The sequence below is a fragment of the Chlorocebus sabaeus genome, chromosome 23, assembly GCF_047675955.1.
Source record: "Chlorocebus sabaeus isolate Y175 chromosome 23, mChlSab1.0.hap1, whole genome shotgun sequence".
Lineage (NCBI taxonomy): Eukaryota > Metazoa > Chordata > Mammalia > Primates > Cercopithecidae > Chlorocebus > Chlorocebus sabaeus.
In genome coordinates this window covers 62,693,160-62,718,158 of record NC_132926.1, presented here as the reverse complement: position 1 = coordinate 62,718,158, position 24,999 = coordinate 62,693,160, and the positions used below count along the sequence as shown (strand labels likewise).

Sequence of the window (24,999 nt, the reverse complement as noted above, 5' to 3'; positions counted from 1 at the left end):
GAAGTACATGTATGTTGAAATACATTGTATATTGAAGACGAAATACATTGTATGTTGAAATACATTGTATATTGAAGACGAAATACATTGTATGTTGAAGATAAAATACCCTTAAACATGTTTTCTAAAAAGTGTTCCGTAAGTTTCGGTACTGTATTATGAGAGGAATTTGAAAGCCATCATTTGTTTTCCTTGTTCTGTTATAAATTTGGATTTAAATTTTCTTTGCAATGATGGCCTCATGAACTAGATTATATTTCATTCTATATAGCTATTATATACTTAATGTATTCTTGTAGTAACAATATTTAAAGATAACTTAAGCTTCATAACTGAAGAAAATGATAGATTTTTATTAGATGCTAGTCTGGCAGGTCAAAATTCTTAACAAAAATGTTAATGTACATGAATTAATTTTTAATCAAATCATTTTTTTGTGAATTCCACTTTATATGTTATGGAAGAGTTTGATTTTTCTAATTAACTAAAACTGTAGTGCAGGTATATGTTCATGGAGCTCTGAATTATTTTGTTATTGTGGTCGATTTTTAAAGAAGATGACCAGCTAAGAAATAGCAATTTTCAAAAAATTACTTTTTCTGCTAACAGTTAGAAATCCATACTTTTGCTTTTTATTCTATATTATAAATAAAACAACGTTTTTAAGAAATTTTATTGTGTTTTGTGATACTTGCATTTATATGAACTGTGAATTATCTATCTTAATAAATTCATAGTAATGATTTTTTTATGTCTCCAAGTTGAGGAATGGAAATATAAAATAAATATTTTATTTGTGGTAAGCATGTCATATATTTTTTACTATGAGATTGCTAATGATATTCTAGACATAAAGTTTATTTCTGACTTATTATGCTAAAACAGATCAGAAAATCCATATTTTGCTTTTTCTTATAAAATTTTTATAAAAATAAAAGTTCTATGTTCAGTATTCAAAGATTATCACATCATTGCTATCATTCCTTTAGCAAAATAAGCAAAACGGCAAAATATCTTGACCGGAAGAGCTAAGACTTGAGCATAGTAAAATGTAAAACAAAATAGGTGATTTAAAATATAATTGAATATGCCAAACATTTAACTGGTGGTTTATTATAAGGAACTTTTAAAAGACTGCTGAACTTCAAACTAACTAATTCTGTGGAAGGGAATACTTTTTTTTCCTATTCTTTTCTTTTTGAGACAGAGTCTCATTCTGTCGTCCAGGTTGGAGTGCAGTGGCGTGGTCTCAGCTCACTGCAGCCTCCGCCTCCTGAGTTCAAGTGATTCGCCCACCTCAGCCTCCCAAGTAGCTGGGATTACAGGCATGCACCACCACACCCGGCTGATTTTTGTAGTTTTTGGTAGAGATGGGCCAGGCTGGTCTCAAACTCCTGACCACCAGTGATCTGCCTGCCTTGGCCTCCTAAAGTGCTGGGATTACAAATGTGAGCCACCACGCCTGGCCGGGAGTACATTTTTTTGGTTAGACTTTTCATTGAAGACCATAAAATGTAAATTTTAATTTAAAGTTTAAAAAGTATTCTATTCATTAATTTTACAAATGACTCAGGAGGGCAAATTTTTATATAAGAGTAGAGAAAGCATAGAAGATGAAAGAAACTCCAAGAAATGTACATGTATAGATTTTTACATGTAATTATTCTTTTATTTCACTGGTAAAGCCTGATGACAAAAGAAGAAACTAACCTTATAAGAAATACAACATTCATTTATCTGACCTAGACTCCCTCATTCATGTTTTCTTCTTCTTCTTCTTTTTTTTTTTTTTTTTTTTTTGAGGCAGGGTCTTGCTGTGTCGCCCAGGCTGGAGTGCAGTGGTGCGATCACAGCTCATTGCAGCCTTGGCCTCTTGGGCTCAAGTGATCCTTCCACCTCAGTGCCCCAGGTAGCTGGGACTACAGGTGCATGCCATCATTGATTAGCCTAGTCAATTTTTTAAGTTTTATTTTTGTAGAGACAAGGTCTCACTATACCCAGGCTGGTCTTGGACTCCCGGACTGAAGTGATCTTCCCACCTCAACCTCCCAAAGTGCTGGGATTACAGGTGTGAGCCACGATGCCCTGCTTCATTCAATATTTCTGTGTACCTTACTGAGACCAATCATGGGATCTCTCTCTTCAACCCAGTTTTCTAATATTTCTGGCAGTCCTAAGTCCTGCAGCAAAATGGCTTGAATATATTTTCTCCATCCTAATTTGTTTATTATGACTAAAAACACATGATATAAAATTTACCAAGTGACCCATTTTTAAGTATATAGTTTAGTGGTAAGTCTATTGTGATGAAACAAATCTCTGGAACTTTTTCGTCTTGCGAATCTGAAACTATACCCATTAAACAGTTTCCCTACTTCGTACAATCCCTGGTAATCACCATTCTACTCTGTTTCCAGGAATTTGATTACTTTATATACCTCATATAAGTGGAATTATATAGTGCTTTGTCTTTTTGTGACTGGCTTATTTCACCTAGTATAATGTTCATCCATGTTGTAGCTTACAACAGAATTTCCTTCCTTTTTAAGGCTGAATATTCCATTGTGGATGTATACTCCATTCACATTTTCATTAAGTTTGTTGAGTTTGGGTGAAATCTTATATACAGAACCGTATTGTGGCATTCAGGGTGATTGAAAAGTAAGTACAACTCTAGGGCAGTGACTTCAGGCTTTTGAATACATTACCTTATCCATAAAACATGCTTGACCAAATTCTCAGTATATGTATATTTATGTCTACTGCTATCGATCCAGATGTTAAACACTGACAAAATTTAGTTTCTTCTCCTACTTTCCTTCCTCCCCTTCTTTCCTCTGCTTTCCTGTCCCTCTGCTCCCGTCTCTCCTTTCTTCTTGTCCCTTCTCCTTTCCCTCTACTTCTTCCCCTGTCCCTTTCTTCTCCTGTCCCTTTCTTCTTCTCCACTACCTCATTCCCTTCTCCTTCTGCCATTTCCCCCTATTTATCAAAAAATAAATCTAAATAGAAGTTGTGGTATTTTCCTTCCATATTCCAGTGAATCATTTTGTACACCAACTACCATGGAGACTGCCTTGCTCTGTGTTTTGGAGACAAATCATCACTTTCTATTAAGATATTTATTATTTCATTTTTATAGATATTTATGGAGCCATGTTCAAGATACTGTGTATGGTAATGATCCTAGGAAGACTTTGAGGGTCAATCTTTCTAAAAGCTGGATAGTATCATATTCCAGACTTTTTTTAATTTTTTTTATTTTTTGAGACAGAGTCTCACTCTGTCACCCAGGCTGGAGTGCACTGGCATGATCTTGGCTCACTGCAACCTCTGCCTCCCAGGTTCAGGTGATTCTTGTATCTCAGCCTCCCAAGCAGCTGGGAGTACAGGTGCACACCACGACACTTGGCTAATTTTTGTATTTTTGGTAGAGACAGTGTTTTGCCATTTTGGCCAGGCTGGTCTCAAACTCCTGGCCTCATGTGATCTGCCTGCCTCAGCCTCCCAAAGTGCTGGGATTACAGGCATGATCCACTGTGCCTGGCCAGACTTTTTTTTTTTTTTCAATCACTAATCTTATTCTTTGAGGATTAAGAAGTACCTTCAATTAATTGCTTCTTTAATCCTTTTATTTTTGGAATCTTTGAAGTTTAGTTGGAAAATCATGTTTTACATTTAATTTTGAGGATTTGTTTTACACTTAGTGTTCATGTACATTTGTAGTCCTCACACTTTTTACCTGAAGATAAAGAAAGGTTAATATATACCTCTTAGGAGACTGAAGACTTAGACTGAATTGGCTTGCTGAAAGCAAGAAATAAATTTGAAATCTGTTTTGCCTTAAACTTACATGATTTTTATCTTTTCCATATTTTGGGGCTCAGTTTGAAGGTCCAGACTAATGTTTCTCCTGAAGCTTCGTGTATCCTCTGGCAAACTCATGAATAGCTCTGTGGATATGGGTGCCTTAGATTAAGAAGTAGAGAATGAGGCCTGCTGGTTACTTTAAGTTCAGTTTTGTTTTGTTTTGTTTTGTTTTGTTTTGTTTTGTTTTGTTTTTAGGCAGAGTCTCGCTTTGTCGCCCAGACTGGAGTGCAGTGGCCGGATCTCAGCTCACTGCAAGCTCCGCCTCCCGGGTTCACGCCATTCTCCTGCCTCAGCCTCCCGAGTAGCTGGGACTACAGGCGCCCGCCACTTCGCCCGGCTAGTTTTTTGTATTTTTTAGTAGAGACGGGGTTTCACCGTGTTAGCCAGGATGGTCTCGATCTCCTGACCTTGTGATCCGCCTGTCTCGGCCTCCCAAAGTGCTGGGATTACAGGCTTGAGCCACCGCTTTTGTTGTTTGTTTTGTTGTTGAGAGGGGATCTGGTTCTGTTGCCCAGGCTGGAGTGCAATGGTGTGATCTTAGCTCACTGCACCCTCCACCTCCTGGGCTCAAGTGATCCTCCCAAGTAGCTGGGACTACAGGCATGCACCACCATGCCCAGCTAATTTTTGTGTTTTTTTGTAGAGACTGGGTTTCGTCATGTTGCCCAGGCGGGTCTTGAACTCTAAGTTCAGTTTTTAAAGAAATGACATTTAAATCTAGGTTCAGAATATTAATTTCGTTGTGCTGATTTTAAATGATAAACTGAAAAATAAATATTAACTTAACCTTCCCCTTATATTTTAGTTTTAATCACAGCAATATATGTGTGTGGTAACGAGTCTAGTAGTACAGAAAAATTTATAGGAAGGAATGTTTTCTTATTCCTCTGCTCCTCCCCTTCCCTATGTGTAGCCTGTTAACCATTTCTCCATTTCTGTTTTGGGTTCTTTGGGGAGTTACTTTTATAATTATTAGAAAACCACATTACAGATATTCTGAGGGTGAGGAAGGGATTCTTAAGGGAAGGAAGGTATATTTGTCTGTACAGTCTACTGTCTTGACATGGAAACTTTGTTTTAAAAAGTACTTCCTGGGAAAGCAACTGAAACTTATTTTTTAAATTTATGTCAGGACATGATTCTGTTTTTCCTGTGAATGCCTTAGTTTTTCTTCAGTCACTTTCTAGCCTCCCTACACCTCTTAAAATTCATAAACTCTGTGTTCAGGTTGCTCTTAATTTCTCCCTAATACTATTTTTTTTCCTGTTACTAATAAAGTAGCTGTTTTCCCATAATAATAGAACAGTAGAGTTAGTTTTCACCCAAGGAGTGGCAAATGTTCTTGATATTTGATTATTAGCATTTTCAGAAACAACCAGTTGAACACCCCAGCAGCTATAGTTTGAATTGGTGCCCCTAAACTTCACAACCAATCTGACCTAACAGGATTCAAGCATAAAATTGCCTGAAGTCTTCCTACAATTGGAGGACAAAGAAGAGGGGGTAACTACCCTATTGACAAGTCACAGGTCATTTCTTGTTTGCTGGGTGACATCGCTAAGGTCCTTTTAGTTAAAACATCTGAAGTAATACACGTTCATTACTGTAAAACTGCCAATTTTTTTTTTCCTTTGGTCCTGCTTCATGAAAAGGGTGGTGGTGGTGGTGGTGGTGATTGTTTGAGACAGAGTCTTGCTTTGTCGCCCAGGCATAATCTTGGCTCACTGCAACCTCCCCCTCCCAGGTTCAAGCAATACTCATGCCTCAGCCTCCTGAGTAGCTGGGATTACAGGCACATGCCACCACGCCTGGCTCATTTTTGTATTTTTAGTGAAGTCAGGGTTTCACCGTGTTGGCCAGGCTGGTCTCGAACTCCTGACCTCAGGTTATCTGCCCACCTCTGCCTCCCAAAGTGCTGGGATTACAGGCATGAGCCACCGCACCCAGCCAAAAAGTGTTTTAATAAGTGGCTTTCTACTTCCTGGTGTTGAGTCTGTAAATTTTAAATGTTTGCTCCCAGTGTGGTTAATATTTTCATGTCACGTGACTGGATTCACAGCTTGTAGTTTCAAGTGTTTTCTGTCTTTAAAAACTCTGTTATGTTTTACTTTTAAAACTATTTTTATCTACCAATGGGTCAGTAACAGAAAAAAAGAAAACTATTTTTATGACATAGCAATCTTGGCAAAAATCTATTAATTTAACATTGTACATTTTATTTTTTTCAGAGATTGTCTATACTTCTTGGTTCACATGCTTTTTAATAACATAAAATCAGCCAGGTGCAGTGGCACCAGCCTGTAGTCCCAGCCACTCAGGAGTCTGAGTTGTGGGTATCCCTTGAGTCCAGGGATTAAATCCAGCCTAGGCAACATAGGGAGACCTCCATCTCTTAAAAAAGACAAAATAGTAATGTTAAAGCCAAATTATAAATTGATAAATTTACTTTAAAACTTAGCATTAAGTTTTTGAAAGGTAAAAAAATACCTCTATAGTTCTCACTTTTCACTTGATGAGAAGTTGGTAAACTACTGTTTAAGTTTTAGAATGTGTGTTCATGTATGCAGCAGTAATACTGGAAACTTGATTGTTGGTTATCAAATGTTAGTAAGAACAAAGAAAAAAATTTACACATTTAATCTAACAGTTCCTTTTAAAATCATTTGAAAGATTAAGTAATAATCTTTTTATGCCACTTTTTAGTAGTCTCCTAGAATTCTATTATTTTTTTCATCTTTCCCTTTTTCTGAAATAACCAAATTACTATATTAAACTCAGCTTGACTATAGCTTGTTATAATGCATGTGCATGCTGTGTCTGCAAGCTGAGATGCTGAGACGCTCAAACAATAAAACCAAATTGTATTACAGCACAAGTATTTTCTTTCCTGTGGAAGGTAAGTAAAATCTCACTGGAACCATCAAAGGAGAATATTGGTGTGCCTTAATGTGGAATTGCTTGCCTGTGTATTAGATCATGCCTTTGCAAAATCCTTGATTATCTACTGGTGGTTTGCATTTTGTAACTCAAGGTTGATTAAAGATTTGTATAACTTTTTTAATGCTAATGTCTTTAGTATTCTGAGGTAATATACTAAAAAAATACTGCCTAATTGTGGAGTGTTCACAAAATAAAACAACAAGATTGCATTATTTTCTTCTTTGTCATTCCATTGACTAGAAAATTCTATCTCTGAGCCATTTCCAAAAGTTTGAATTAGTTTAAGTAGTTATGGTGCCTGAATTTTGTTTATATTTTCTAATGAAAAATATAGTTTTAGATATAAGGCCACATGATTGCCGAAGAATCTCAGAAGGGAGTTGTTGCTTTTAATTAACACTGACATCCCATGATAATCTTTAAAAAAAGCAAAGTAGAAGGATGTTGGAAATTTCCTATCATGTTCATAGTTAAATTGTGGACTGATTTATGGGTGGATGTTACATCCTTTTATCTTTCACATACAATAGATAAGTCAGCATTTAGAGAGAGAGAGACAAATTGAGGAAAAAGCAGAGGTTGCTAGACAAAAATGTTTGTCTTCCTCTATTTATTTTCTTACCTGCTGTGTACTTTCATAATCTTATTTTTTTGTGCGTGCTTATTTGTAGTTAACCTTAGATTTTATATAAACACAGGTGAAATAAATGCAATGAAAATAGTACTTCAGTAACATTTTATTTTCTTTTTATTAGTTTCTTCACTAGTTGAAGAAGGAGAAAAACAGAACAAACGTTTTAGATCATCAAAAATGTCTTGCAGAGAATCTGCCCCACTGACCCCTTCCTCAGCACCAGTAAGCCAGGAGTCACTGGCAGTTAAAGAAAAGTTCATCCCACCCGAGCTCAGCATCTGGGACTATTTCATAGCTAAGGTAATTAAAATGCTATCTAGATCAATATTTTCATAGTCAAATAGAAATGAGAATATCAGAAATAAGTGTAATTTTTGGTGTTTCCAAATGTTTTCACACTTTGGTTTAGAAAATTTTCGTTAGTATCAGGCTACATTCCAAAAATATATACCCTAGAATATTTTGACCATATTTCATAGAGTTTTTAAGGCAGTTTTTTGGTAAATTATGATGTTTGCATTTTAAACAACTTTTGCATTTTATTATATTTTTATAAGATAAAAGATAATTTGCTTAACACTCTCATGTTAATGTACTTGATGGTGATTAAGAAATCAAAGTGCTCTGGTCATCTATCATCCATATACATTTTTTTTTATACTACAGCAGTCTTTCATTATTCTGAAATGCATAAATTTCAATTACCAGTGTTTAGTTAAGTAACATTATTCCCTCAACAACATGGTTCAAATTTGTTACCACAGTATATTAAATATGAGTAAACTTCCCTGCTTCATTCTAGAAATCACTATGTAAATATGCGCTTTTTGATCAGTGACCAATCATATCAGTTCTTTTAAAGTCTTTCAGTGATTGATTATGTAGCACCTGTTACTCAGTTCATACACAGCAAAGCATGCAGTTGTTTTGTTTCTTCTCCTGTGATAAACCCATATGATAGAGTACAAAATTGGATTTAATCAGAAGAGGGAAGTGGCCAACTAAGATGAAAGTGCATCCATAAAAAAAGTGATAGTACTGAGAGTGACATTCAAGTTGAACATAAGTGAAGTTAGAGAACCAATAGCCAACTGTGGGTATGTTGACAATGCTGCCATTTGAAAGACTCTAGATGTACAGCCAGAGGAATTTAGTGAAGGTGAACTTATAAATGTAGAAAGTAGTTGTGATAAAATGATGAAGATGTTCAGAGATAGTGACCTTGCCAAAAAACTTTACTTTGAAGGGATTCACAGCATTGAAAATGCAAAGAACAGTATGTTGGAAGCTGATAAAATCTTAGAAGTGTGACAGTTTGTTTAAGGCACAGAAGAAATGCTTGCTTCATATCCTAAGTTACAGAGATAAAAGGCAATCGCTACTCAAACTACTCTTGATAAGTTTTTTACAAAGAAATAAAACATGTTATTTCTTTGTATTTCTAATATTTTAATTACAGTATGTTAATATTAGTTTATTTAAAAAATTTTTTCTATTCATTTATAGCTGATGGTAAGAGTTTTTAGTGTTTTGACAAATGTTTTTAAAGGTCACAAAACATTTGTAATTTTTCCCATTGATTATTATTGCTCTGTATGGTTTCTGCATGCATGGTCATTTTTATAGTCATGCAATACTGTGCGAAACAAGGACTCCTATATAAGTATCTTTCACTTTTTGTGTCATCAGCCACATCCCTCACATTCTCAATTCCAGATGTTCTCCTGCACAAATTGACATCTAACTCTAACTGTTCTCTGGTGACAGAGTCTTCCAGGCCTACTAAGCTATGGCTTTTATTTTTCTCATATCCTACATGCTTAAGGGTAATGAAGGGAGTTTGTGTCTCCTTGTTCCTCACTGCCCTTTTTTGAGTGATTTATTTATCCATATATTCAACAAATGTTTATTAAGCACTTCATTTATCTAGGAATATCTTTATTTCACTTCTATATTTTGAAGGAGAGTTTTTGCTGGATATAGGATTGTTGGTTAACAAGGCCTTCTTTAGCTGTCTTGTTTCTGAATCTTTTTGTTAAATGTCTGGGGTCTGCCCTTACACCCAGTCAATATCACAACTTCAAAGTAGTTGAGATGTTACCTTCCCTAATTGTTTGCTCCTGAGATCTCTGTTACTTTTGATAATGCCTATGGGCCTAGAATTTTAAAGACAACCCCTCTGGCAGGGCATCAGAACTCTAGTCTTCACAGCCTGCCCTGCTGACGCTGGTGGAACACCTACACCACAGAGATTGGGGTAGAATGGGAACAGCTCCTAACCAAGTTCTCACTGTTTTACCCAGATCAAATCCCATAGATTTTTTTAAATAAATACTTCTCTATGTGTTATATGCATGGGTCAACCATTGGTTGTTTTCTACAACTTTGTTCAATTTTATTGTTGCTTTTTGGAGAAAGGACTTACCAAGCTGTTTACTCAGCTGTTCCAGAAGTTCCACTCTCCCTGCTATGTTTCTTTGTTGGTCTTCCAAGGTTTTACAACCTTTTTTTCAAACTTCCCACATCTCCCTTTCCATCCTATCCTCACTCTTAATTGATGACCTCACCTTGTAAGTCTCTGAGAAAGATAGAATCAGACAAAACTTTTTCATCATCCCAATTTAAAGTTACAGATCAATTACATTTGTTCCTGGCTTATTCCCTCCTGTTATAATGGAGGAAAAGTCCCTCTATCAAAGACCATTTTCTTGAGTTCTACTCTGAATCGCATTCTTTCTTTTCTTCTCTACTCTCCCGTGTTTTCAGTTCTCTTCCTCTCTGTCGAATCCTTCACATCAAGACGAAAATGTGCTTTAGTATCTCCCATCCCAAACCCCTGCTTTGACCCTGAAATATTTTCCAGCTGCTATCCCATTTTTCCCACTCACATTCAGCTTTTCAAAACTATAGACACATGTGCTTTCTACTGCCTTGTTTCCCTTTCATACTTACTTAGCATATAACTTTCTGACCCAGTTGCACCCATTAAAACTGCTCTTGTTGAGATTCAGGTGATATCCATGTCAAGTATAGTGGAAACTTTTTAATTATTTTCTTAATCTGTCTTCTTAGCATCATTCAACATTCTTCACTACTCCTGCCTTGAAATGCTTTTCTCTCCTTTTCTCTTGATGCCAGTCTCTTATAGCTTTTTTTCTTAAACTTACTATTTATTCCTTCATAATCTTCTTTCTTCATCCTTCCTCTTCTATTTGACCCATGAATGTTGGTCTTCTTCGTGATTTGTACATTTTATATCGGTTTTCCCCAAAACCTTCCCTCTCATACCCAGTCTTTCCATTTTATGAAATTATATATTCATCCTTATAGTTGCTCAAGCCAAAAACCTGGGAATCTTTTGTTTTTCCCCCACCTTCTTTTGCTTTCCAAATCTATCAGCAGATCTGTCGGTGCTTTCTCCAAAATATGTCTTGAATCTACTATTTCTCTCCAGCTTCATTACTAACCACCTATATCCAAGCTGCCAACTCCTGTTTTAGTTACTGATGTCTCCATTTCTACTCTTGCCATTTAGCTTTTCTCTCATAAGAGAGTGATCGTAATGATATACTTAGCATACAAATCTCAGAAGCTGTCTTCTACCTACAACTTACTGGTGGCATTCCCTTACATTCCTTTACCATGGCCTACGAGACCCCATCTGAGCTGTCATTTGCTATTCTCTCCAGTCTTTCTCCCAACATTTATCTTTCTGCTTAGCAGACTCAATCAAACTATTTTCAAACCAAACTCTTTCCCAAACTCTTTCTGCATTCTTTTTCCACTGTCTAAAATGCTTTTCTTCCCTCTTGTTGTATGGTTTGTTCCTTCTTGTCCTTTAGTTCTCATACTTTTCTTTTTTTCTTTTTTTTTTTTGAGACAAAGTTTGGCTCTGTCGCCCAGGCTGGAGTGCAGTGGTGCGATCTCGGCTCACTGCAACCTCCGCCTCCTGGTTCACACCATTCTCCTGCCTCAGCCTGTCGAGTAGCTGGGACTACAGGTGCCCGCCACCACGCCCAGCTAATTTTTTGTATTTTTAGTAGAAATGGGGTTTCACCGTGTTCACCAGGATGGTCTCGATCTCCTGAACTTGTGATCCGCCCGCCTCGGCCTCCCAAAGTGGTGGGATTACAGGCGTGAGCCACCGCGCCCGGCCTCTTGTACTTTTCAAAGAGGACTTCCATGATCACCTTATCTCAATTCTCCTTATTCTCCATTTCTTTTCTTTGTAGCACGTAATGCAAGTTGTATTTAGTTTTCTGTTATTTGCCTATTTTTTCCACTAACATGTAAAATGTAAATGAGGGTGGTGATTGTATCTGTCTTAAAAATTCTTAAATCAGGTAGAATTCTTGCCGCACAGTGAATACTTAATAAATTTTTGTTGAATGGATGAAAAAATAATGGAATTGTATCAAGTGATGTCAAAGGCATAGGATGGTAAGATAATAGTTACTTACCTCTCTTATAATGAAGTATCTGCAAATGAGATGAATTATTACTGTTAGACTATATGTTTGAATGTATTAAATTAGATATTTGGCTGATAAATTTCATGATTCCTTTATTTTAGCCTTTTCTACCCCCTTCTCAAAGTAGAGCTGAATATGATTCAGAGGAGAGTCTGGGAAGTGATGATGATGATGATGATGATGATGATGATGTTTTAGCATCAGATTTCCATCTCCAGGAGCATTCTAATTCAAATTCATATAGGTATGGAATATTTTATTTTAAATTTCTTTTTAAAAATCATGGTTTATGTAAATAATGTTTTTGAAAAAATACATGTGAAATTAATAGCTTGTTGACTTTATAACACATTATAACCCAGATTTCTTTAGTTGAAATTGTTAAATTCCTTTCCTTAACAATAATTTCTGTGTTGACTTTATAACACATTATAACTCAAATTTCTTTAGTTGAAATTGTTAAATTCCTTTCCTTAACAATAATTTCTCACATACCTTTGTTTGTCCATTAATGGACTATCCGTAATTTGTATCATTCCTCACAAATCTTGCTCCAAGATTATACCTTGCATTTTGGGCTCTAACATAAATAAGTTCTACTGTTTTAGTCTAGAAAATATAAAGTATTTTCAGTAGAACACTAGTACTATAAGATATCAATAGGCACTATCTTCAAAAAGTACTCTGTATACCATATAAATGTTCTAAATGCTCACCTCTAACTCCAGTACTGCGTTATTCTTACATTCATGAATGATGGAATATTAACTTGTCTCTGTTGATATGTTTACATCTAAAACATATATATGTTTTACTGAAACATGGTATGTTAATGGCGTGATAAAAAATTGTAAATTTTCCAAAAGAGATAAATATATGAGGACATTGAAGTCCTTCTTTATTTAAAAGTTACTATGAGATTATTTACTTCCTGGTTTATTGAGAGTTTTTTTCCCCCTGCTGAATGAATTTTACTTTTTCAGTATATAAATCATTTAAAAGTCAAACTGCACAACTCAACAACAAAAAGACAAATTTAAAAAATAAACAAAGGGCTGGGCATGATGGCCTATACCTGTAATCCCAGCACTTTGGGAGGCCAAGGTGGTCAGATCACTTGAACCCAGGAGTTCAAGATCAGCCCAGACAACATGGCAAAACCCCATCTATATTTCTTAAAAAAAAAAAAGTTAATGAACAAAGGACTTGAATAGACATTTCTCCAAAGATGATATGAAAATGGCCAATAAGAATATGAAAAGATGCTCAATATCATTAATCATTAGAGAAATGCAGATCAGTTTCCCAATGAGGCAACATCTCATATGCATTAGGATGGCTACAAAAAAAAAAAAAAAACGTAACAGTGCTGGCAAGGAGGAGGAGAAATTGGAGTCTTTGTGCACTTTTGGTGAGAATGTAAAATGGTGCAGCAACTGTGAAAAACAGTATACTGATTCCTTAAAAAATTAAAAATAGAAATTAACATATGATCCAGCCTTTCCACTATGGATATATACCTGAAAATATTGAAAACAGGGACTGAAACAGATATTTGTACTTCCATGTTCTTAGCAGCACTAGTTACAGTAACCGAGGGGAAGAAACAATCAAGTGTGTTTTAACAGATGAATTACTAAACAAAATGTGCTATGTACGTTCAACGGAGTATTATTCAGCCCTAATTAGGAAGGAAATTCTGACACATGCTACAACATGGATATAACGCTAAGTGACATAAATCAGTCACAGAAAGGGTTATAGTATGTGATTTCACTTATATGAGGTACTTAGAGTCGTGAAATACATAAAGACTAAAAATAAAATAGTGGTTTCAAGGGCCGGCGGTGGGGGGGAGAATGGGGAATGAATTTAGAGTTTCAGTTTTGCAAGATGAAAAGAATTCTGGAGTTGGATGGTGATGGTGGTTGCACAGCATTGTGAATGTACTTAATGCCCCTGAACTATAAACTTAAAAATGGCCAAAATGGTAAATTTTATGTTTTTGTACTACTGTTAAAAAATAACTAAAAATTCAATCCTTTAAGAAATAAATATGTTCCACTTGAAATAAAAGAGAAGCTGACTTTTTTTTTAATCAAACTATATAAAAATGTGAAATCACAAGTTTTACTTAAGCTTCTATTTACTCTATCCAATTTCTTCTGCACATCCTCTACAGCAAATCACTTTTATTAGCTTCTGGTTTATCCTTCTGTTTGCAAATAAGCAAAAGCATCTGTCCAAACTTATTCCCCCAGATTTCTTGCAGAGGGTAGCATACTACATATAGTGTTCTGCTACCTGCTTTTTATTTATTACTACATACGAAAACTTACTCCATATTAACATTTAGAGATCCTTCTTCATTACTCCTTATGGTTACCCTAATATTCCTTAGGTCAAAAATAGTTATTCAATGAGTACTCTCGTTGTGGACAATTTTGGTTATTTCTGCACTTCTGCTATTGTAGATAATGCTGAAACGACTAACTGGATGTGTATGTTATTTTGTTTTCATAGAGGGGTATATTCAGGTTGATTCCTAATAGTGGAATTTGTTGAATCAAAGGGTAGTATACTTTTCTAAATCCCTATAGAAATTGTTAACAGATCTATTGTTGCTTTATGTTTAGTTGGTCCTTGATGCGGTTGGCAATGGTGCAATTGGTGCTCAACAATTTGAAGACTTTTTATCCCTTTGCAGGTCATGATCTTGCAGGTAATAAATAGCTCCACTTGAACTCATGGTACCATTGCTTTTGACTTACTACCTGTTTTTTTTTTTTTTTTTTTTTTTTTTTTTCTGGAGTGGGGGAAAAGTTTAGTGACATCCTGTTATAGAAGTTAGATTTCTTTTAACTAATCCAACCATCTGTAAATGTATCTGTCATACTGTTAGGTGCTTGAGGAGGGCAACATCCAAGAAATCAAGGGCACTAAACGTGATATGATTGACTATATTGAGACACTATACTCTAGCCAAGTGTTAAGGGATTTTACAATGGAGAGAAAACTAAACAAATGCAAAAGCTAGCAATTATTAACTTCAAAGGAGGAAAATATTGTACAGGAAAGAAAGGGGCATGATGACATTCTAAGTGATTCTGCTATGAACTATAGTTCTGTATATATGATACGGTAAACACAAAAATACCAATTTAACCAAATATTTTTATGAGACTCTATCATAATGATGACAGAGGAGTTTATTCTCATTATGCCATAGTAGTAAATCAGTAGATCATTTCTGAAATTGAAAAATTAAGTATTAAGCATGTTATTTAGATATAGAGAGGTAAGTAGTAGGAATAACTAAAAGTTGAAAGTGAGATCAGGACTCCAGAGTATGGATGGGCAGAATTGCAAAGTGCTGAGTTCCATGGCAAGTATTATTTAATTTTAACTTTATGTTTTGTTTTCATTTTCTATAGCTCTTAAAGAGTTATATGCCATACAGAAATTAGTCCGATACAAATTAAAGCAGGGGTGTCCAATCTTTTGGCTTCCCTGGGCCACACAGGAAGAATAATTGCCTTGGGCCACACATGAAATACATTCATACTAACAACAGATGATGAGCTTAAAAGAAAAATCACAAAAAATTTCATAATGTTTTAAGAAAGTTTACGAATTTGTGTTGGGCTTCATTCAAAGCTGTCTGGGCCTTATGCAGCCTGTGGGCCATGGGTTGGACAAGTTTGATTTAAAGCAATTAATTTTCCCCACATACATATTTTCAAAATCTTCAGATACATTTTTCTTGTAATATTAAAGTCAGAAGCAGTAATGTTGAAATACACAGATTTATGGCATACCTTTTGTAATCCTCTGGGTTTCTTTGCCCATCTCACCTTGCACATCTTCCCTGCCAAAGTGTATATTAATATTTAATCTCAGTCTTTTTTTTTTCCTGCATCCGCTCTCCCTGCTCTCATTTCAGTCTTCCTTAAAATTGAATATGGCATTTTACTGCATAAGATTAATATGAGTCAGTGTTCCCATTTTAGAGCTTCCAGTTAGTTCACCTCTTTGTCATGCGGTTCTAAAAACTCTTCAATGTTGGGAACAAGTTCTTCTCCGACGACTTGAAATCCATGGTGGGCCACCTCAAAATTATATCGCAAGTCATACCTCTGAAGAGAGTTTGTCTGCAGGTCCTGCAATTCTTCGCCACAAAGCTTTACTGGAACCTACGAACACTCCTTTCAAGTAGGTTTTCTTATGAATATTGTTTGGGTTTTTTTGTTTGTTTTTTGAGATGGCATCTCACTCTGTCATCCAGGCTGGAGTGCAATGGCACAATCTCAGCTCACTGCAGCCTCTGCCTCCTGGGTTCAAGCGATTATCCTGCCTCAGTCTCCCGAGTAACTGGGATTACAGGAGCCCGCCACCATGCCTGGTTAATTTTTGTATTTTTAGTAGAAATAGGGTTTCACCATGTTGGCCAGGCTGGTCTCAAACTCCTGACCTCAGGTGATGCACCCGCCTCGGCCTCCCCAAGTGCTGGGATTACAGGCGTGAGCCACCACACCCACCCTGAATACTGTTTTTAAGATAGGATTTTTACTTTTTGGGCTGCACAAAGTTATGATTCTTGTCATAACTACTCAACCCTGCCAATGTAGAGTGAAAGCAACCACAGACAACATGTACACAAATATATTCAGTTGTTGTCCAATAAACTTTATTTCTTAAAATGGTAGGTAGACTAGATTTGGACTGTGAGCCATAGTTTATTGATGCCTGCTCTAGAGCAGTGCTGTTCAAAATAAGTGGTTACAGAAGTGTTAAAAGTTTATAGCACTAAGCAGCAGTCAACAGATGCAGCACAATTCCTGTCAAATTACCAACGTCATTTTTAACAGAATTAGGAAAAAACTGTTCTAAATTTCACATGGAACCAATAGAGAGCTGGACTAGCCAAAGCAATCCTAAGCAAAAAGAACAAGGCATCACATTACCTGACTTCAAACTATACTACAAAGCAACAGTAACCAAAACAGCATGGTACTGGTACAAAAATAGACAAATAGACCAGTGGAACAAAATAGAGAACCCAGAAATAAACTCATAAGAATTTGTTCTACAGATTATTTCATCACTCAGGTAGTACTAAGCCCAGTACCCAGTAGTTACTCTTCCTTTTTTGGAGACAAAGTCTTGCTCTGTTAACCAGGCTGGAGTGCAGTGGCATGACAACAGTTCACTGCAGCCTTCACCTCCTGGGCACAAACGATTCTCCTGTGTCGGCCTCCCGAGTAGCTGGGATCACAGGCATGCAACACCATGCCCAACTAATTTTTTGTACTTTTTGTAGAGATGGGGTTTCACCTTGTTACTCAGACTGGTCTCAAACTCCTGTGCTCAAGCAGCCCACCTGCCACAGCCCCCCAGAGTGCTGGGATTTCAGCTGTGAGCCACCATGCCTGGCCCCCAATAGTTATTTTTTCTGATCCTCTTTCTCCTCCCCCCTCCCCCCTCAAGTAGACCCCACTGTCTGTTGTTCCCTCCTTTGTGTTCATGAGTTCTCAACATTTAGCTCCCACTTTTAAGTGAGAACATACAGTATTTGGTTTTCTGTTCTTGTGCTAGTTTGCTAAGGATAGTAACCTCCAGCTCCATCCATGTTCTTGCAAAAGACATTATCTCATTCTTTTTTATGGCTGCATAGTATTTCTTGTATCTGTACCACATTTCTTTAACCAGTCTGTCACTGATGAGCATTTAGGTTCGTTCCATGTCTTTGCTATTGTGAATAATGCTGCAGTGAACACTTGTGTGCATGTGTCTTTTATGGTAGAATCATTTATATTATCCTAGGTATATACCCAGTAATGGGATTGCTGGGTCAAATGATAGTTGCATTTTTAGCTCTTTGAGGAATCACCATACTGCTTTCCACAGTGGTTGAAGTAATTTACACTCCCACTGACAGTGCATAAGTGTTCCCTTTTCTCTGCAACCTTCCCAGCATCTGTTATTTTTTATAAATAATCTGTTATTTTTTAATGATAGCCATTCTGACTGGTGTGAGATGGTATCTCATTGTGCTTTTGATTTGCTTTCTCAAATGATCAGTGATATTGAGCTTTTTTCTTATGCTCATTGGCATGTACGTCTTCTTTTGCAAAGTGTCTGTTCATGTCCTTTGCCCATTTTTTAATGGTGGTGTTTGTTTTTCTTTTGTAAGTCAGTTGAAGTTCGTTATAGATGCTGGATGTTAGACCTTTATCAGGTACATAGTTTGAAAATATTTTCTCCCATTTAGGTTGTCTGTTTACTCTGTCGATAGTTTCTTTTGTTGTGCAGAAGCTCTTAAGTTTAATTAGATCCTATTTGTCAATTTTTGCTTTTGTTGCAATTCCTTTTGGGGTCCTTGTCGTAAAATCTTTACCTGTTCCTATGTCCAGGGTGGTATTGCCTAGGTTGTCTGCCAAAACTTTTATAGCTTTTGGTTTAACATGTAAGTCTTTAATCCATCTTGAGTTGATTTTTGTGTATGTTGCCAGGAAGGGGTTCAGTTTAAATCTTCGGCATTTGGCTAGCCGGTTATCCCAGCACCGTTTATAGAATAGGCAGTCTTTTCTTAATTGCTTGTTTTTGTCAGCTTTGTTGAAGATCGGATGGCCAGAGGCATGTCACCTTATTTCCCAGTTCTCTATTCTGTTCCAGTGGTCAATGTGCCTGTTTTTGTACCAATACTTTTCAGTTTGGTTACTGTATTTTTGTAGTATACTTCAAAATCAGGTAATGTGATTCCAGTTTTGTTCCTTTTGCTTAGGATTGCCTTGCTGTTTAGGCTTTTTTTTTTTTTTTTTTTTTTTTTTTTTTTTTTTTTTTTTTGTTCCATACTAATTTTAAAATAGGTTTCTCTAGTTCTGTGAAGAATGTTGTTGGTGGTTTGTTAGGAATAGCATTGAATCTGTAAATTGCTTTGGGCAGTATATCCGCTTTAATGATACTGATTCTTCTTCTCCATGAACATGGAATGTTTCTTCCATTTGTTTGTGTCTTATGTGATTTCTTTGAGCAGTGTTTTGTAATTCTCATTGTAGAGATCTTTCACCTCCTGGTTAGCTGTATTTCTAGGTATTTTATTCTTTTTGTGGCAGTTATGAATGGGGCTGCCTTCTTGATTTGGTTCTCAGCTGTTGTGTATAGGAATGCTGGTGGTTTCTTGTGCACTGATTTTTGTATTCTGAAACTTTGCTAAGTTGTTTATCAGATCTAGGAGTTTTTAGGCTGAGACATAGTGTTTTCTAGATACAGAATCATGTCATCTACAAACAGGCATAGTTTTACTTCCTCTCTTCCTATATGGATGCCTTTTATTTCTTTCTCTTTCCTGATTGCTCTGGTCAGGACTTTGAATACTAGGTTGAATGGGAGTGGTAAGAGAGAGCATCCTTGTCTTGTGTTTATTTTCAAGGAGAATGCTTCCTGCTTTTGCCCATTCAGTATGATGTTGGCTGTGGGTTTGTCATAGATGGCTCTTACTATTTTGAAGTATGTTCTTTCAATACCTAGTTTACTGGGAGTTTTTACATGGATTGATGTTGAATTTTATCAGAAGCCTTTTCCGATATAGTTATGTGGTTTTTGTCTTTAGTTCTGTTTATGTGATTCATCACGTTTATTGATTTGCATATGTTGAACCAAACTTGCATCCTGGGAATTAAGCCTACTTGGTCATGGTGAATTAGCTTTTTGATGTGCTGCTGGGTTTGGTTTGCGAGTATTTTGTTGAGTATATTTGTGTTGACATTCATCAAGGATATTGGTTTGAAGTTTTCTTTTTTTGTTATGTCTCTGAAGGTTTTGGTATCAGGATAATGTTGACTTCATAGAATTAGGTGTGGAGGAGTTCCACCTCCTCAATTTTTGGAGTAGTTTTAGTAGGAATGGTATCAGCTTTTCTTTGTACATTTGGTAGAATTTGGCTGTTAATCCATTTGGTTCTGTGCTTTTTTTGGTTGGTATGCTGTTCATTACTGATTGAATTTCAGAGCTCATTATTAGCTTTGTCAGGGAATCATTTCTTCCAGGTTCAGTCTTGGGAGGGTGTATGTGTCCAGGAATTTATCCATCTCTTGTAGATTTTGTAGTCTGTGTGCATAGAGGTGCCCATAGTAGTTTCTGATGGTTATTTTTATTTCTGTGGGGTCAGTGGTAACATCCCCTTGGTCATTTCTAATTGTGTTTATTTGGATCTTCTCTCTTTTCTTCTTTATTAGTCTAGCTAGCAGTCTCTCTGTCTTACTAATTTTTTCAAAAGACCAACTCCTGGATTTGTTGATCTTTTGAATAGTTTTGTGTGTCTCAGTTTCTTTCAGTTCAGCTCTGATTTTTGTTATTTTTTATCTTCTACTAGCTTTGGGGTTTATTTGTTCTTGCTTCTCTGATATTTTCCATTATGATGTTAGGTTGTTAATTTGAGAGCTTTCTAACTTTTTGGTGTGGACATTTAGTGCTATGAATTTCCTCTTAATGCTGCCTTAGCTGTGTCCCAGAGATTTTGGTAAAGCATACCTACTTTTGTTAGATCCTATGGCCCTAGGCTAGGGATCAACAAACTATGGCCATCCCCTCAGGTGAAATCCAGACCTCTCCATGCTGCTTTAAATAAATTTTTATTGAATTATAGCCATAAATGCTCTCAATTTTGCATATTGCCAATGGTTGCTTTCCCACTGGAAGTCAACAGTCCCTAATTCAGTTCTGAAATGTTCCAAAATTCAAAATTTTTTGAGTACCAACATGATGCTATAAGTAGAAAATGCCACATGTAAGTATTTAACACAAACTTTGTTTCATGCATACAATTATTAAAAATATAATTTCTCACCTTCACTGCCTGTAATCCCAGCACTTTGGAAGGCCGAAGTGGGTGGATCACCTGAGGTCAGAAGTTCAAGACCAGCCTGCCAACATGGTGAAACCCTATCTCTACTATAAATACAAAAATTAGCTGGGCGTGGTGGCAGGTGCCTGTAATCCCAGCTACTCAGGAGGCTGAAGCAGGAGAATCACTTGAACCTGGGAGGTGGAGGTTGCAGTGAGCCAAAATCGCCTTATTGCACTGCAGTCTGGGCCAAAGACTGAGATTCCATCTAAAAAATACACACACACACACACACACACACACACACACACGTGTGTATGTATGTATATGTATAATTTCTTACCTTCAGATTATGCATGTAAGATGTATATGAAACAAATAAATGAATTTTTAATTTAGACATATATATTCAAATATTTCTAAATCTGAAAATAGATGAAATTCAAAATACTTCTGGTCGCAAGCATTTTAGATAAGAGATACTTTACCTGTACAGTATCAGACTTGAGTAGTTGTGGCAGAGACCATATGGTCCACAAAGCCTTTAAGGAAAAGGTTGATGATATGATCTGCCTCCAATCATATAGTCTGATTGCAGTTAACTTATTACAATAAACATTTATATGGCACCAAGGAATTGTTGTCAAGTTAATCAGAAATTTCTGAGGTTTATAATTAAATTTGCTATCTCTCTCTGTAGATCCAAACACCATCTGGCACTGTCTGTGAAGAGGCTTTGGCAGTATTTGGTGAAGCAGGAAGAAATTCAGGAAACCTTTATCAAAAATATATTCACAAAGAAACGGTGTCTAAATGAGGTCTGTATAAGTTAAAACCTGTTTACTATTTTATTATTGAAGTCTTTTATATTATTATGTAACCATTAAAATGAGTTGTATTTTACAGATTTTTCGAAAACACATTTTATATGATAAACATAGGCAATTAATGCTTAGAAAAGTGTAATTTAGAAGGGGGCAGTATTTTCATAAATCAATTTAATTTAATTCAAATTAAAATGGGACTTTTTTCCTTGAAAAAAATGTTTAAGATTCCGCATCTTATTTCTTGTATTTTGAATTGTCATGGTCATCAATTTAAGAGACAAGATAGAAATTTTCTATGATTTTTCATGTGACAATTAAAAGAAGTCTATCTTAGAAGTTTAATTGTAACTGGGTTTATATACTGAAAAATTTTTATTTTATGTATTTTTTTTTTTGAGATGGGGTCTCTGTCACTCAGGTTGGAGTACAGTGGCACCATTTCAGCTCACTGCAACCTCTGCCTCCCAGGCTCAAGCAATCCTCCCACCTCAGCCTCCCAAGTAGCTGGGACCACAGATGCATGCCACCATGCCCAGCTGATTTTTTGTATTTTTGGTAGAGACAGGGTTTCACCATATTTCCCAGGGTGGTCTTGAATTCCTGAGCTCAGGCAATCTACCTGCCTTGGCCTCCCAAAGTGCTGAGATTACAGGCTTGAGCCACTGCACCCAGCCAACTTTTAAAATACGTACATTTTCTTTTCTGTGGATTATACTTAAATTAATGAAATTTTACAAACCCAAATTAACCTATACTGTAACTGGTTGCTTATACCTTGATATTATCATAATGGTTTTTTTTTTTTTTTTGGTCGTTTAGTTTAGTGCTAGTAATAAGTACCAGTTTCATGATATGGGGAACTTGCTTCTTTCATTTGGAAAGTTTTGTTACTAAAAAGTTCAGGTGAACTAAACAGTAGACATAGTGATGTAGTCAATTATTTTTGTCTCCTGGACTGATAACAAAGAGTTCAGAACTGACATTTGGTATGTGAACCACATTTTGCGAAGCACTGAACTAGTCTGAAAGCAAGCTTTGTACAGTTTTTGAAGTTGGAGGAAACACTGAAGATACTTCAGTTGAAGAAATAAATTGAATGGTTTCACAATAGACAAGCAAAAAGCAAGATGACATCTAACCTTTCTGCCTTAAAGGAAAATTACATATGTATCTCATTGTCTCTCAGTTTAAGCACCAATTTTAAGTGGAAACTGTATATGCTATTATTTACTATTTGCCTCATTTTGTAAATGTATTCAAATCAACCAAGTCAGGAAATAGTGTGTAGTATTCTTGCTGACTTAGAAGAATTTTGACCTGAGTACCTTTGTATAATATTGAAATTTAGACAAACATGAATGTATTTCATTTGTTCATTTGATCTTTTTTTTAAAAAAAAATTGATATATTTGACTAATCTTACAAAAATCTTATTTTTCTACTGCTGATATGTTTGGGTATTTGGGAAATGAAGTAGTTCTGAAAACAATACAAAGAAACTATTGAACCATTATATTGTCTAGTTGATCCAGGAATAGAATCATTAAGGAAATAGAGTAATATAATCAAGCCAGAATACATAAACATAGCAAATAATAAATATAACTACACATTTTAAAATTCTGTTATTCTTTGGAGTTTCATGATATCTCAAGAAATTTTTAAAATTATTTTTATTGTAATTATTTTAATCAGAAGCATGAACATGAATGTTAGACTGACAGTTTTGTGACTATCAGTAAGCTAAATGTTTTCTTTGAATTTTGTTTTTTTAATTCAAAATGACTATAATAGCCCTTTGCAGTGTTTTGATAAATTTATTTAAACCTTGACACAATTAATTGTAGTTATTAAAAGTTTGTTGTTATTGCTTTGTTGTTTTATTCTTGATAGTGATACTCTTAAAAAGTGTCTTTTTGATAACGAATATGAAAAGAAAAATGTTGTATAGTAAAGCATAGATTTGAATGGAATTAAATAGAATCTTTATAGAGTTTGTGTAAAATTAGTCTTTACTGGAAAGTTTACTAGTCTATTTTTAATATTAACAAAATCACCTTCCATCTCTTATTTTTCTAAAATGATGATTATACTTAAATATTTTAGTTGAAGTCACATGATTTTCCAGGTGGTTAAGAGAGACATATATGACAGGCCCTGTATTTTGCATAGCAGGTGATGGGAGAGTATTCTGAGAACTGCTCTTTATTTATTTATGTGTTTGAAAATGAAATTTTATTTACAGTTTCTTCATCTGACCCTAAAATCCTGGTTTTCACAGATCTTTTCTTTTCCTGTATAGTAAGGTTTACTGGTACATGTGTTTTAAAATAGGATGTCTTCTCTCTTTGTATTTAAATAGAAAGTACAGACAACTGCAATTAGATTAAGTCATTCTTAATAAAAACTTGGGACTTGACAACTCCCATCGTTGTTCCCAATTCCTTTTTCTGTTTTTTTGTTTTGTTTTGTTGAACTTTCTGAGAAGAACTAAAAGTCTTGGAACAACTCTTTCTTTAACAAGTACTGCTATTCCCTTTTAAGAAGTATATGTGCTTCCAAGCAATTTATTGACTGTTTCTGGCTTCATCAGTGGAAGAGAATTATAAAAATGTAGAAATTGAAATTTTCTAATCAAGAGATTTTCTTGAAGGTTCAGATGTGGAGATAAGACATAGCAGTGAGTAAGAGAATAGTTCGACTTTGTTGATAGTGCTCTGACACCAGTAGCTCTGATTATTTTAATATAAAGTACTTTGGTTTCAATCATGCTTTAATGTCAACATTTTGAAATTGAGTAAAAACTTCTTAGGGATAGAATAAAAATTATAGTGGTAGTTAATGAGTTCTGAGGGATTAAGTTTTGCTCATCCCCTAACCATGCACCCTCGCACATGCTTCTTATAAGGTGTATGAAATTTTAAGAATAATAACTCTATATAGTGTTCTTTTCTAGTAAATTTGGTTTAAAATATAACATTTAAACAATCCCCAGTATTTTGCGTGTTACATGTCATCTTTACTCTTTGTCATGTGGTTATTCTTTCTTGATGAAGTCATTAGAGGACAACAGTGAAACCATCAAAAATTCTATGATGGAGGAGCCAAACATCAATAAGGTACAAAATATCATTCAACTGAAATTAGAAATTGCATTCTTTCACAAAAGAACAAAGCATTTGCATTTTGGTTTTAAACTGGTCTTTGTTTCCAATGGATTTAAAGTATTGTTCCCTCAGATTATTCTCCTTTTATTTTAACAACTTAAATACTGCAGTTGTAAAAGTGGTTTCTGTTTTGTTAGATAAGAGAATGCAATTTTAAAGAGAGTTGAATGTATCTTGTTTTGGCTACAAATTTTTCTGAGTAAATATAACTAAAGTTCTTAATACATGTGATTACAATAGCAATTGT

At 35.4% G+C, this 24,999-nt stretch overlaps 1 protein-coding gene across 5 annotated transcripts in view; it reads left to right on the top strand.

The window, feature by feature from the left end:
- Positions 1-24,999, top strand: part of DMXL1 (Dmx like 1) — a 181,779-nt gene that overhangs the window by 115,733 nt on the left and 41,047 nt on the right. For 4 of the 5 annotated variants that reach the window (XM_038008726.2, XM_038008720.2, XM_008014213.3 and 1 more), the window contains 5 exons: positions 7,563-7,741; positions 12,015-12,157; positions 14,550-14,635; positions 15,924-16,125; positions 21,459-21,576. In XM_038008726.2, coding sequence (XP_037864654.2) covers positions 7,563-7,741; positions 12,015-12,157; positions 14,550-14,635; positions 15,924-16,125; positions 21,459-21,576 — 728 coding nt within the window. Of the gene's footprint in view, positions 1-7,562; positions 7,742-12,014; positions 12,158-14,549; positions 14,636-15,923; positions 16,126-21,458; positions 21,577-24,641; positions 24,705-24,999 lie in introns of all 5 variants that reach the window. The other variant, XM_008014212.3, reaches the window with a different exon arrangement.